The sequence below is a fragment of the Citrus clementina genome, unplaced genomic scaffold (genome assembly GCF_000493195.1).
Source record: "Citrus clementina cultivar Clemenules unplaced genomic scaffold, Citrus_clementina_v1.0 scaffold_1, whole genome shotgun sequence".
In the NCBI taxonomy this organism is placed as follows: Eukaryota; Viridiplantae; Streptophyta; class Magnoliopsida; order Sapindales; family Rutaceae; genus Citrus; species Citrus x clementina.
The window spans coordinates 5,470,667-5,484,062 of record NW_006263303.1 but is presented as its reverse complement, the minus strand read 5'-3'; the positions used below and the strand labels follow the sequence as shown (position 1 = coordinate 5,484,062).

Here is a 13,396-nt window from a genome sequence, read left to right as displayed (position 1 = left end):
AAAATCTAAAATAAATTTTGCGCAGGCAAATTCAGCAGCATGCTTCAGATTTAAGAGTTACACAACTCACGAGTCCAAAAAATTACAAATCATAGAACACGACCCAAAAAAAAAAAAAAAAAAAAGATCATTGCAAGAGACATCATTAGACAAGGCACGCATCAAAAATATTTTACCTTTGGAGTGAATCATCTACCAAATTCTTTGCCCTCCACAAGCCAAGCAACACCAACGACCGTCTGATCCGCGATCAACATGTCGAACCATCATAAATTTTGTAAACATTATTACTAATTACTAATAAGGTCTTTATCCTCTAAAAACAAAATTATTCATATTTAGAGAGAAAAAACTCTTATTTTTTATTTTTTTTATTTTAATCAAATATTAACTTAGGTGTCGGAGTACTTTTTTTAAATACTCATTCCATGAGATTAGAAACGTGATAAATTCTCCACAAATTACAAATAACGTATGCGGATAAATTACAACCCCTTCAATTATTGATAGAAAAATAAAAATCTACATGACTTGTGGATACTGTGAGTAGCGGAAACAGGAAGCTTACGGCGGGAAAAAAGAAAAAGCAAACAAAAGCTTCAAAAAGAGCTCTCTCTCCCTCCCCTCCTCTCTCTCTCTCAACCATCTCAAAAGAAACCAACAACAACCAAAAGCAAAACAGAAAAATCTCTCTCTGGTACTTATTTATAATCTGAGAGAGATCGAGAGAGAATGCGAAAAGGAGCTTCTCGAATAAGCTAAGCCAGCCAGCATCATCCGCCGTAGATCCTCATCATCAGTCTCCATCGATCACCAACGCCTGCATTTTCAGGTTCTTAATTCATTACTTTGAATCGCACATTGCTTGTATCTCTATATCTCCAGTCTTGATAATTTCTGTTGTGTAAATAGTTGATTGTCGTTTGATTTAAGATACATTGTCGTTTCGAATCTATTATCATCTTTTGATTCAATTCACTTCCAGCTACAGATCGCTAGATCACAATACGATCAGGATCTTTAATTTGATGATCTTAAATATTAGCCTAATTAGCCAGTAAATGCATTTTCTTCCTTTTTTTTTTATTATCTGTTAAATTTAATCTTTTCTAAAAATTTTTAACTGCTATAATGTTGTCCGCATTGCGTTCTGTAAATGTGAATTCGATTCAATCAACTGGCTTAATCTATTTGTGTTCTTCGTGTCCCTGTATTGTTTAAACCGGCATTAGAACATAAATTTGAGGTTACCTATTCATCATTTTCTCAGTGAGCAAGCAAAGAGTAAAGGAACAGTGACTTTTATTTTTTTATTATTCTCTTAAAATTATTAAAATTCTCTGTTCTCTTCTTGACCTTTTTTTTGTTCTGCTTGACAAATTCTAACCCGCTAATTTCGATAATGTTAATCAATTTATAAATCACAAATCCCTATGAAAACCAATTGATTAGCTGCTTCTAGCGTCTACATTCAGAGCTGTTCTTGAAGTAAAAGCTGAAAAACCAAACTTAGCCCGGGGTAATAAAAGAAGTCCATTGGAATTTGGAGGGCATAATCGTCTTGAAAATTATTATTATTATTTTTTAATATGGTTTTAGCTGTTGACGAACTTGCAAGCCAAGAAAAGATTCCCGTCAGTCATATAATTGTTGCACGCATCTCCAGGAGTTTAACGATTCTGACACATTGTTTTTGGATTCTTTTCAACTGTTCATCAAATTCTTCTGCATGTGCGGTGTGAGTTGTGACCCTCAAATAAAAGGAACTGGCGCTGGCCTAACCAGAATAATGTTCACACCAAAATTTTAACCAGAGCTTGAGTAGTCGTACTACACGATTCATAATTGACAATACACTGTGGGGCGCACGATCTAACGGTCATAATTAGATCCACCATTGCCTTATACCTATTATGCGTTGCACGTATTCTCTTTAGAATGGATCGCCGGTTCAAACACGGCCGTACGGTTTTTTATTTTTTATTTTAAATGGCACGTGATTGATTTTGCCACTGACATTGCACCCGGGCACGTTTCTGTTTTCATTAAATTTCAATATCTGCAGAGCTGAGTTAGTATAACTCCAAATTTAGTAGTGTTCTTCCGCGGAAAGCCACATTAAGCAATGATCAATTTTAATTTAATATATACACACTGTCTGTTTCATAATAATATAATGTTTTCCTGGTGAATATTTTATGTAAAAACGAGACCTTTGAAACTTATTTTACTGTTTCTATAAACCCAGTTCGGTCTGTGCTTCATTTCGTGAGGCAGTAATTAAGGGAACCCAAATCCAGTTATATGGATCTTTTATGAAAACTATTGGGCTATTTTCTGCAATGCTGAAGATCAACTGAATCAATGAGATCCGTTGCTTCATTCCCTTGATGCTCTTATGTAATGAAGAGTTGTTCTGGGTCTAAGGAGAAATGGAGAGCGGAACAGGAGCTGGCATTCAGAGACGTGCAATATTTAAAGAGGACTCATGGTTTAGCCAGTTTCGCAATGGCTCCAATCCTTGGATGGCTAGATATGTTTATGCTTTGATATTTTTAGTTGCAAACCTGCTGGCATGGGTAGTTCGGGATTATAGCAGTGCAGCCTTGACAGAAATGGAAAGTAAGATTTGTTTGTTTTGCTCTACTCTAGTACATTATAACTTTATAAGATTCTTCTTTTTCCCCTGAAAATGTTGGATTATAACTTGCTTCGTCAGATAATTTATTTTTTACAAGAGAAATAGACTTGCAAACGTTACTTGCACATTATGTCACTGGTTGTAATGCTAATCCACATTTGGTGGGTGACTCTGGTGCAGAACTAAAGAACTGCCAAGGTGGGCATCACTGTTTGGGGGCACAAGGAGTTCTTCGTGTGAGCTTGGGATGCTTTGTATCCTTTCATTCATAAGCATGAAACTCAATCTTTTGAAAGCTGATAGCATTTCTGAGGTTTCTTGGTTGGAAAGAGAGCAGCATCCATCATATGACCAAATATAAGTAAACAATTGGTGCATACTTTGGGTGATGGAAAGAATTTCATAAACAGCTCAAATGTTTTCGTGTGCTGACTCAAAGTTTTTGAATCTAAATGAACATTGAAAACAGATTGCAGTCCCTTATGAGCTTGAATATGTGGTACAGATTTATCATAAGCATGCAGACAGTTGTTCATTAACTGAATCTTAGCGTCTGTCCTCTGATCTTTCTTATTACATATTGCGTCACGCCTTGACTCTAAATCAGGTTTTTTACATCATAATGTTTCTTTTGACGGCTGGCACTTCAAAGTTGCACGGGACCAGGGATTTATGGCACTCTGGATGGTGGTCTGCAAAGATTGTCCTTTGGATTGCCTTGACAATCATCCCATTTCTTCTTCCTTCTTCCTTTATTCAACTCTATGGTTCGTGTGATTCCACTATAATAGTCCATATTCAATTTTCTTTTTTGGCACACTGTCTATTCAATTCTAGGATGTAATTGATTTGGATTTTAATTACTTGGATCATGCTTTTAATCATTTTCTGCCATTTGTTTTTCAGGGGAGATTGCTCATTTTGGTGCCGGGTATCATTGATTCCTATTATGTTTTCCTGTCTAAGAAACATGTACAATCATATTAGAATTTTTTGCTCAGGAAGTTCTAGACACTTCCTGTCTAAGTTGGGTCTCCAATATTTTTAAGATCTTATGATTAATGGTCATTGCAAATGTTTTCCAGGGTCTTTCTACTAATTCAGCTAATAAGCGTAATCAGTTTCATTACCTGGCTGAATGACTGTTGTTTGTCTGAGAAGAATGCAGAAAGATGGTAGGACTTTCTTTTCACTGTGGAACCAAGGCTGAGTTAAACTATTTTTAGTACTTCTCCAGAAATGTTTAGTTTAATACTTTTTGATACTGGATCATTACTACTCGATGCCATCCCTCATTTGGTTAGTTTCATATGTATGCTATTACACATTCTAGTCCTGAGTGTTACACACTTTCACTCAACGTATAATGAAAAATGAAAAAGGGCTTCTGGCTGGGTTTCAAGATTCTATTGTATAGGTGTCAGAACTTCAGTTAGGGCATTTTGGCAATTCTAAACTCATTAACCTGTATGATTTGATTCATTACCTTCAGAAAATTTTAGCACACATATACTATTTTTGTTAGTGAGGCCTTATATGTCTCCATTGGTTTAGTTTGAGTACAGTTATAAGTAGGCAGGTTAATGCTTTACCAATTCAATACCTCAATTAAACATTATAGTATTGTTTCTAGAACAAGGACAGAAATTTCATTTATAGACTGTCTGATATTGATTACTTGGTTGTCAATACTGACCCCAAAAAAAAAAAATTGAACTGCAGCCACATCCATGTGATGCTAATTGCAACAGTTGCATATATTATATGCATAGTGGGGATCATTATGATGTACATTTGGTATACGCCAGATCCTACTTGCCTCCTTAACATATTTTTTATTACATGGACTTTGGTGCTCCTCCAACTCATGACGAGTGTTTCTCTTCACCCAAAAGTAAGCCCTCTTCCTTCAGTTCATTCATGTGCTAATATGAATAAGAAGTTAAGTTGCTTATTTCTCTCTGAAACAGATAAATTCAGGCTTCTTGGCTCCGGGGCTTATGGGGCTTTATATCATATTTCTCTGCTGGTGTGCCATTAGAAGGTATAGTTTTGAAGCTTTTATTGACTTGCTGTAATGAATTTTACTGATTACTTGTTGTTACACATAGCATCCTTGCTTGACCCACCATCCTGAAGAGACCTGCACCAAAAGGAAATACCCGGCAAACCATGCTTCATTTATACAACTGCTTAAACATAGCAAGTCTTTCAAATGGGATTTAAATTCATCCATGAATGGTTCAATAAAAACTTATTTGATCAGACATTAGTTTGTTACGAACAGGAGGAACTTGCTTTCAATGAATCAATGAATGCTGTTTATATATATTGCTTCATCTTAGCATTTTTTATTTTCTTAAAATCAACTTTGTTCCATTCTTGTTTTTGTAGTGAACCAGCAGGGGAAACTTGCAACAGGAAGGCAGAAGCTTCAAACAAAACAGACTGGCTTACTATTATAGTAATACTCATTATCTTTCAAAAATCTCTCACCAAGTTATATAAACCTAACTGGTATCCGGCTCTTTAAAATGGGAAGCTCTCAGGTCCCATGATTTTGATCATGTTTGTGTCGCTTGAACTGTTGGATGTGTTTCAAAAGTCTTAGCTATCTTGAGAGTCATCAATATCAACACCAGTCTGCATTTCATCCAAAATTTTCAAATTCATCCCATGAGTATCATCTTTTGTTATGTATAAACAGTAGAAGGTCCAATAAAGTTCATGTATAATCCAAGAAATAATTCTGAGAATATTTTGTAGAAGTTTCTTCTTTTGATATGATTCAAAAATATGTTGGGAATAACATTGAACATTAACCAGCTCTTGTGTGCCATGATTCAACAAATGTTCTTCTCTCAAATAACCAATTTTTTTTTACCCTTTGTAATGGGGACTTCTATGTGTTGACAGAGCTTTGTTGTTGCACTACTTGCAATTGTTATCGCAACCTTTTCTACAGGCATTGATTCCCAATGCTTCCAGGTATGTCCCCAGAGTCCACACAACTTTTCAATTGGTTATCGTCATTTTCCATAAATTTAAGTCCAACAACACACTGCAGTTAAGGAAGAGTGAGTCGCCGGCAGAAGATGATGTTCCATATGGTTATGGCTTCTTCCATTTCGTTTTTGCCACTGGGGCAATGTACTTTGCAATGCTACTCATAGGCTGGAATACTCATCACACTATTAGAAAGTATGTCCCCCTGCATTATTGAGGACGCCACCGATTCCAGTTTTTGTGGATTCATATTTCATCAAACTAGGAAGAGTTTCCATATGACGTAGATTGTAGAAAATGGTACATAATGATTGAGAACGGCTAAAAAGCGATGTGTGATTGCGCTTGCTCTTCTGCAGGTGGACAATTGATGTGGGTTGGACGAGTACTTGGGTGAGGATAGTGAATGAATGGCTGGCAGTCTGTGTATATCGTAAGTATTTTTACTATAGCCATATTTAACCTGAAATTAATCAACTTGTGATCGTGGCTAATGGCTTTTGTGTAATATTGGACTAATTATTTTATCTTTTTGCAGTGTGGATGCTGGTGGCTCCAGTCATATTGAAGAGCAGCCGAGCTGCTGAACCTGTATGATTGAGAGGCTAGAAGTGTCTTGAAATTCTTTTCCAATTGAATTGCTCCGTTCATCTGCTATGCACATGGGGTATTTAAAGCTTTTACAGATGCCAAAAAACAAAAAGAGAATAGCCAGATGATTTAAAAGATGTAGGCCAAGAGCATTACAGCGCCACTATGTTCTGATCAGATTCTTTAATGATTCCATAAAAAAAACAAAATATTCGATCTGTGCTCAGCCCAAGGAGAATATAGGAAAAGACCAATTGGTCCGATTAATTGGGAAATGGAAATTTGTTTGTAAATATGGAATCAAGGAAATATCATATATATCGTTTCAATAACCTTACGGGTGTCTCTTCCAAAAGGGCATTCATTTTATTTTTATTTTTATTTCTTTTAACTTTTGTTTGGTTTCCTCATTGCAAAATCGGACTTGTATATGATATAAACTTAGTATCTTCGACATCTGTTGACAAAGCAATTTTTAGAGGTAACTGCCAACTCTTACAACGATGCCGTTTAACTCCTAGTAATACTTATTTTATTTCGATAAATTATCGTCTACTTATCTAGCTTTCACCTGTTTGCAACTCTTGTATATTTGCAATTTGTACCACCATATTACTTTTTCCGTAGCATTTTTTCAGTGAAACTATGTAAAATCTAGTATTTTACTTCTCATTAGTTAAAAATAATATTAAAAGAAAATCAATATAACTAATAACTTATATGCATTAATGCAATAAATCATCTACAACATTATGAGTCCATTTATTTCTTAAGCGTTCGAGCTCCATTACACATCCTCTTCGTTCTACCCCAAGAGATTTTACCTGTTGAAGCAACCAATACCTACCCCATAATACAAAACTATAGATGAGGCAACATTTGGTCTCATTATATTTAGGCAACAAATAGAAGGCAAATTTATTGGGTTTTTGTCATACGGAGTTCAGCCTAACCCTAAAAATAAAAGTGAAAATAAAAAAATATCGATGGTAACGATATGCCTAAGTTCAATTCAAGCCTTCCCGGCCCAAACAAGAAAAAGCCGAAACACACCGTGTTAGTCGCTTTGAAAGACAAGTGACGCGAACAAAGTACTGGAATCACTGGAATGAACGCAAGAAGCCAAGAATCGAACACTACTTTCAAAAGCTATCTCAATCTTCAATAATATTAGAATTACAAACTTACATTAACTATGACAACTTGACAAGTGATCTATATAAACTTTTCACAGACTCAAAAAGCTCACCACAATAATGAACAGATGGCAAAATCATACCAAAAAAAGAAAAAATAAGAAACGATACAACTTGCAGGGTGCAGCAGCAGCACACATACCACTCAATTCAACATTAAAAATACAACAATAGACAACATACCGCATAAAAATAATAACCTAAATCTCCATGAAGACTTCGGCACCACCCCTTTTAAATAACCCATATTCTCTCTAATTTCTCCCTTCCCCTTCATGCCTCTTTCTTACAGCATCAATCTAAATTTCTATGGGCAATATGGACATTTAGCCCCTACCTTGGGGTTGAACATGAAAATTCTTCCTTTTGGTTGGGATCATCTCATCTAACTACAATAAAGGAACCAAAACTTTCCACCCAGCAATTCGACAGGTAGCAACAAGGAGATGGTTACACTAAGACAGTCATTGGTGCTTTGTTCTTTTATTTATCCAAATGGGTTTCCTCCAACAGAAGTGAAAGCCTGCGGGGTAGCAGAGGCTGACAATCTACCCGCTAACTGTGGATCAGGATTCATGAAGCCAAATGAGGCCCCCTCACTGCCAAGCCCTCCCATTCCTTGATGCCTGCAAAGGTTTGTCTAAAAGTCTGAATACACGTTCAAACTTCAAAGTTTATATTTCTAGTCTGCCAAAAATTATAAAAACAATTTACCTGGGATTAAAAAAAAAAAAAATTGGACCTCCTGCATTTGGGATTTATAACTTTGAATCCCGATGACTATTTTAAAATTTTTTATCATTCTCAGCAGTTCATTTATTCAGCCTTTTCGATCACATTCAATCTTATCCTATGGGGTAGCAAATAAATCTTAAAACACATTAACACATATTTAGCTTTGACAATCAAAATAATTACCCAGAAGGTGGCACGTTACTTGGTACTTGTGGCCCCAAATATGGCCCTGCAATTTTTTAAGCAGAAATTAGCACAATAAAAGAGAAAATACAGCATAGACGTGGTAGCAAGACATTGGGCAAGCACTCTTAACAAAACATGATTTTACTTGGCGGCATTGCTGGTGCATGAGTTGGCATCTGAGAAGGTATAGCTGCTGCATAAGTTGGCATCTGGGAAGGCATTGCTGATGGATAAGGTGATGCCTGGGGTGGCATCCATGCCGGAGAGGGAGTAAGGCTCGAAGTGCGCAACAAGCCCGGAGGATGTGACACATTTGGTAAAGCACCTTGTAAGGATGCCATGGAAGGAAACTGCAGCACTCAACCATAAAACAATTTTGTTAATTTATTATATTGCTTAAAGATTTGAAAATCTAAAAGAAGGGAGAGGCATGTGTCCTTTATCAACTTCAACAAATCTATCACCCAACCCAGTATTTTCATTTTACTTCAACTACAGCCAACATGCCAAATTAAGCACTCCTCGCTATATCCAAGTGTGAGGATAATAAATAAAGATTTAAAAGTTAATTTTATCCTAAATCTAAACTAAATTTAATATCAGCATAAATTCATGGCTCACGCTACCCTTTTCCACAAGTTCAAGAAATGAAGCATTATAAGAAAGATATGGTAATAACTTTAGTTTCTATTATTGCTGGATCAATAACACAATATCTGAGTTCCCTATGAATATGCAAAAATAATATTGTGACACTTTCAGCTTCCTTTTTGCATAATTTTGTTGCAGAACACTTTAATCTATGTAAGAATGACAAAGACAACAGCAACAAATGAAATCAGACAGATAACATACTGTTTGGGCTTGAACAGGATGTGAATCATTGTTGACATCAAATGGATTTGTTGTCGACTTAGAGTGAACAAAATTTGGCATAGGCTGCAAGGTCATATACACAATTATAAGTTACTTGTCGAGTAGTTATAAGTATTATTATTTTTTAAATTCAAAGGTACCGCAGCAGCATTATATTGCATAGCGTAGACCATGCCATGAGGTGGAACAGTTTGCCACCCAGGAACAGATGCAGGAAAGGATGAATAATTTGCCGTAAATAGATCCTGCAGTGAAACCGCGATTTTCTATAAATACACGACGCATGCATAAAGCAATTATATTTTGGGTAAGACTTAAAAATAAAAATCACCTCAGGCAGTGCTGTTCTTCCTGTTGATTTTACTTCCACAGGTGAAGGTTGTGAAAGACCACCAGAAGCAGACTCCAGAGCAGGTTTTGGGACTGACTGAGCTGGCTGTGCAGCTGGTGGCCCTTGCGCATTTTGAGCAAGTGAAGTATTCCATTGCTGCCAATGCCAAAGATGGCCAGGATGCCATATGCTTTAACAAAGTTGTAATTATAACAAAGAAATCATAAGGGACTTGAGAATAACACAATATAAAGACTACCTGATTATTTGAAGATCCGGCAACTGGTGGTGTAAATTGTGATGCAGTGAACTGACCACCAGCAGTAGGAAATAAAGGAGGTTGATGCTGCATGCTAAAGGAATTACCAGCATTGACAGAAACAGGCAGTAAAGGGGTAACTCCTGGGGCAGGTGCAGGAGCATTTGCAGAAGGAAAAGTAGCAAAACCACTCACTGCTGGAGCTGCAGGGGCAGCAGCACTGAAGACTGAAAAAGGTGTGTGCCCCACAGATGCAACAGGCGAACCACCTCCTGGTAATACATTCACATTGGTTGCAGGTGCAATTACTGGAGCACCTGCACCACTGGGTATGCCTGATACTTGACCTGGTACAGATGCTGGCACTGACAGCTGAGAAAAAACAGTTTCCAAGGTATTCAAATTGGAAGAAGTTTGTGAGACTTTGACCTGAGGGGCTAAATCAAAAGAGGCCCAATTGTTGTCATTGGCAGAACTCGCTGGCTGCACAACAGATTGTGCTACAGTTTTCTGCTGTGCTTGTGCTACTGCAGGCGAAGGTTTAGGATCAGCATCAAAATCAATTAAACTCCCAGTAGTCTCCAATTTGACTTCTGCTTGATTCTCATTAGCGGATCCCAAGCTACCAGAAGAAGCAGTTCTCTGCAATTAGAGCCAATGATACTGTAAGTCCGTGTCACTTTCTTTTCATTTTTCAATGGAAGATAGGAAAAGAAAGAAAAACAATCTTTATATGACTGTTTATGCAGATAGCTAGAGCAGCAATCTTTGAACAGAAAAGTTAACAATAAAACATGTGAATCTTCAGACATGTAATGAAACAAAGATAAGTTCTATTTGGGATTGGGTTGGGCAGTTGCAGCTTTTAAGCTACAACACTAAAATGTTTGGTAAACACTAACTCCTATAACTTGGAAGTTAAATTGAGTGATTTTACACTTGTACAATAAAAAAATCTATTATATCTTTACTAATTTTGTCAAAATAATTATTTACAATAGACTATTAACTTTTTTTTCACAGCCGCTGTAACTTATAAGCTACAGCACCTCAATACCAAACGGGCCCATAATATGATTAAGTTGTACTGAAATTAAATACAAGAGAGGGGGCATAAAGAATTAATTTGAACAAAAACATATCCAATAATTAGGGCAACTCGATCTAATCACAGGATTTTTTTTTGTGGGGTGGGGGGGGGGGGGGAGAAGAGGAGAGCTCAAGCTGATTGTTGTAGAAGGGTGGTGAATCAAGATAAATGGGATCACAATACATTACTTGTGACTAAATGCAAATTATAATACATGCCACTACACGTTATGGCTGGAATATAAATAGTTAAAATATGGTCAAAATATGAATTGCCATAAGATGGCAACGAACATTGACCACAATGCTATTAGAAACTGAAACATCTATTCTGTATACTACTAAGTTGTGATTTTACTAAGATCATGAAAGTATACCGGAAGGATTCAGAAATTCCAGTTTAATTAGGAAAAAACCAATAAAATAAATTGAACAAATTTATGGAAAAGAGAGAAAAGAAGAAGCCAATTATATAGACTTTCCAAAAAGGTTCAAGAGTGCAAAACACTAGAGAGTAACCTAGACGACTTAAAATAGAAAAGGTTCTAATTTGACATATTGATAGGCTCATATTGATGTTTCCACACAAATACCTAAAAACTTGTGGGATCACTCTTAACAATACAGCCTACCTTTCAGCAAATGCAGATCTTCAAGCATATTACAGTCAATGTATTGGAGGGGAAACAAGAAGAAAAATTTTAGGGACCTCAGGTAATTAAAATATGAAAATGCATGCAGTTTAATTGACAAAACCCCTACCTGCGTGTTTGTAGAGCCATCAGCAACTCTTACACCATTAGCTTTTGGAGGCTCGCTTATACGAAGAGGCAATACATTGTCACCCAAGATTTCCCTAACCGGCCGAACCACGGGGGGGCTGGATAACTCCGGATCTTTCGGCCGCTCAGGTGACCTGCCTTCCAGCTTTGAATCTCCATCAGATATTCTGCGATCTTCAAATTTTCGGCCATTTCCAAATCTATCATCTCTACGCCAATCATTGATGACCTCAGGACGAGTAGGACTAGTCCTTCTGTAATCACCAAACTGTCTATTTTCTTGCTCATTTCCAGGACTTCTTTCATCATATCCATATCTTGAATTCTTATCATCACTTCTTCCACCAGGACTTGACTGTTCATTATAACGACGTTCATATGTATCTTCATATGGCGGGCTTCGAGATCCTCCCTGATATGTATCTCTCCTTATGTCATAGGAGTCTTCTTTGTCACCCTGCATGATACACAATTATTTAATAAATAAAATAATAAAAAAGGAGACCAGTCATTGCAACTCTGAAAACTAACTTGTGAAATTCATCTTGAGTTCCTTTCAAAAACACCACATTTTTTTTTGGGGGGGGGGGGGGAGAAAGGCACAGGATGACAGCTAATATGTCCACAGAATCAGATGGGAGGCAGGAACATCATACCATCTTCACCCTTGGGGGCTTGTCATAGTTCCTTTCACCAGTGTATCTTCTATCCACATAAACATGCTTGATGAAATTTCGAAGCCTCTCAACATTACTGGCAGAAAATTAAAAGATTAGAAATGTAGCAATCATTAATACACATAACTGAACATAATATAAGCAGCAATAACCTGCTGTCAGGGAAAGATTGACGCTGTGGATCCCATTCTTTAAGCAAAACTTCCTTTGCACGCTGCATAAAAAACACAGATACAAGTTCAGGATGAAAAAAGTTAAAAAGTTGTGTCATAAATGTAAAGAACATCACATAGATAACTGAGGTGACCAACAAACTGAAGAAAGGTGGAGAACTTATATATACCTGATTTCCCCCTTCTTGAAGAGCTTTAACTTCTTGTGAAGTAAATTTAGCCATTGATACCGATTTTACTCTGTGTGTAAACTCCCGACTGGAAAAATGTAAACAAGTTAAGGCAGGGAAAGCAAGTTATTTACCCCTCTCTCTCTCAAATGTATTTTCAAGGAAAATCGTATAAAACCAAATTCAAAAACTCAGAGGAAAAACAGGCAGCAGAATCAGGAAAATTTGAAGAAAATTTATGTTTGAAAAATTTTAAAAAAAAAATTCCACACTCACTGTATTCCACTGCAGTTGGTGCAAACAAATGTCCAGAAATTTGTACAAACATATTGTGTTCCCTGCTTGGCAGAAAGTATGTTAGCAGTAATACAACAGATAATATGTTTTGCTTCTATAGGCAGAAGGTATGGTGGCATATGCACTACAAACTCTATGGTATCATTAATGAAATATGGCATGAATCATTTCATATTTGCAATGCCAGCTCAGACATTACTCCAGAAAATTTAACCAACCAATTGCAAAAATGTCACAGAAATTTGTGGATAATTTGTAAAAGTTCCTCAGGGAAGGAAATCATTAGAAGTGTAGCTTCAGAAGCAATTTTCAGGAATTAGCATTCCAAGATTGCATTGGTTATTCATAGAGCTTTAACCCAGACACTGTTATTTCATCATTGCCTTC

The 13,396-nt window shown here is 36.6% G+C and overlaps 2 protein-coding genes across 3 annotated transcripts in view; one reads left to right on the top strand and one right to left on the bottom strand.

Annotated features, from left to right (window-relative positions):
- Positions 1-576: 576 nt before the first annotated feature.
- Positions 577-6,613, top strand: LOC18055837 (probable serine incorporator). Its single transcript, XM_006451037.2, has 13 exons — positions 577-832; positions 2,249-2,622; positions 2,822-2,895; positions 3,249-3,408; positions 3,548-3,572; positions 3,727-3,816; positions 4,364-4,535; positions 4,612-4,685; positions 5,036-5,105; positions 5,558-5,629; positions 5,709-5,842; positions 6,007-6,080; positions 6,186-6,613. Exons 2-13 carry the CDS (start codon positions 2,433-2,435, stop codon positions 6,242-6,244), a joined length of 1,194 nt encoding a protein of 397 aa, XP_006451100.1. The 5' UTR covers positions 577-832; positions 2,249-2,432; the 3' UTR covers positions 6,245-6,613.
- Positions 6,614-7,347: 734 nt separating this feature from the next.
- LOC18055780 (probable ADP-ribosylation factor GTPase-activating protein AGD14) overlaps positions 7,348-13,396 on the bottom strand; it is a 7,742-nt gene continuing 1,693 nt past the window's right edge. For both annotated transcript variants that reach the window (XM_024177449.1, XM_006451035.2), the window contains exons 3-14: positions 12,989-13,050; positions 12,713-12,800; positions 12,522-12,583; positions 12,349-12,445; positions 11,673-12,149; positions 9,822-10,463; positions 9,563-9,718; positions 9,372-9,476; positions 9,211-9,294; positions 8,501-8,705; positions 8,353-8,398; positions 7,348-8,060 (exon numbers count right to left, since the gene is read on the bottom strand). In XM_024177449.1, the coding sequence (XP_024033217.1) occupies positions 7,922-8,060; positions 8,353-8,398; positions 8,501-8,705; positions 9,211-9,294; positions 9,372-9,476; positions 9,563-9,718; positions 9,822-10,463; positions 11,673-12,149; positions 12,349-12,445; positions 12,522-12,583; positions 12,713-12,800; positions 12,989-13,050 (2,163 nt within the window). In that variant the 3' untranslated portion in view covers positions 7,348-7,921. The remainder of the gene's footprint in view (positions 8,061-8,352; positions 8,399-8,500; positions 8,706-9,210; positions 9,295-9,371; positions 9,477-9,562; positions 9,719-9,821; positions 10,464-11,672; positions 12,150-12,348; positions 12,446-12,521; positions 12,584-12,712; positions 12,801-12,988; positions 13,051-13,396) is intronic.

Coding starts and splice junctions, on each gene's coding strand:
- LOC18055837 (XM_006451037.2), top strand. CDS start 2,433: ATGGAGAGCGGAACAGGAGCTGGCATTCAGAGACGTGCAATATTTAAA. Junction 2,623..2,821: donor AGCCTTGACAGAAATGGAAA/GTAAGATTTGTT, acceptor ACTCTGGTGCAG/AACTAAAGAACTGCCAAGGT. Junction 4,536..4,611: donor GTGTTTCTCTTCACCCAAAA/GTAAGCCCTCTT, acceptor TCTCTGAAACAG/ATAAATTCAGGCTTCTTGGC.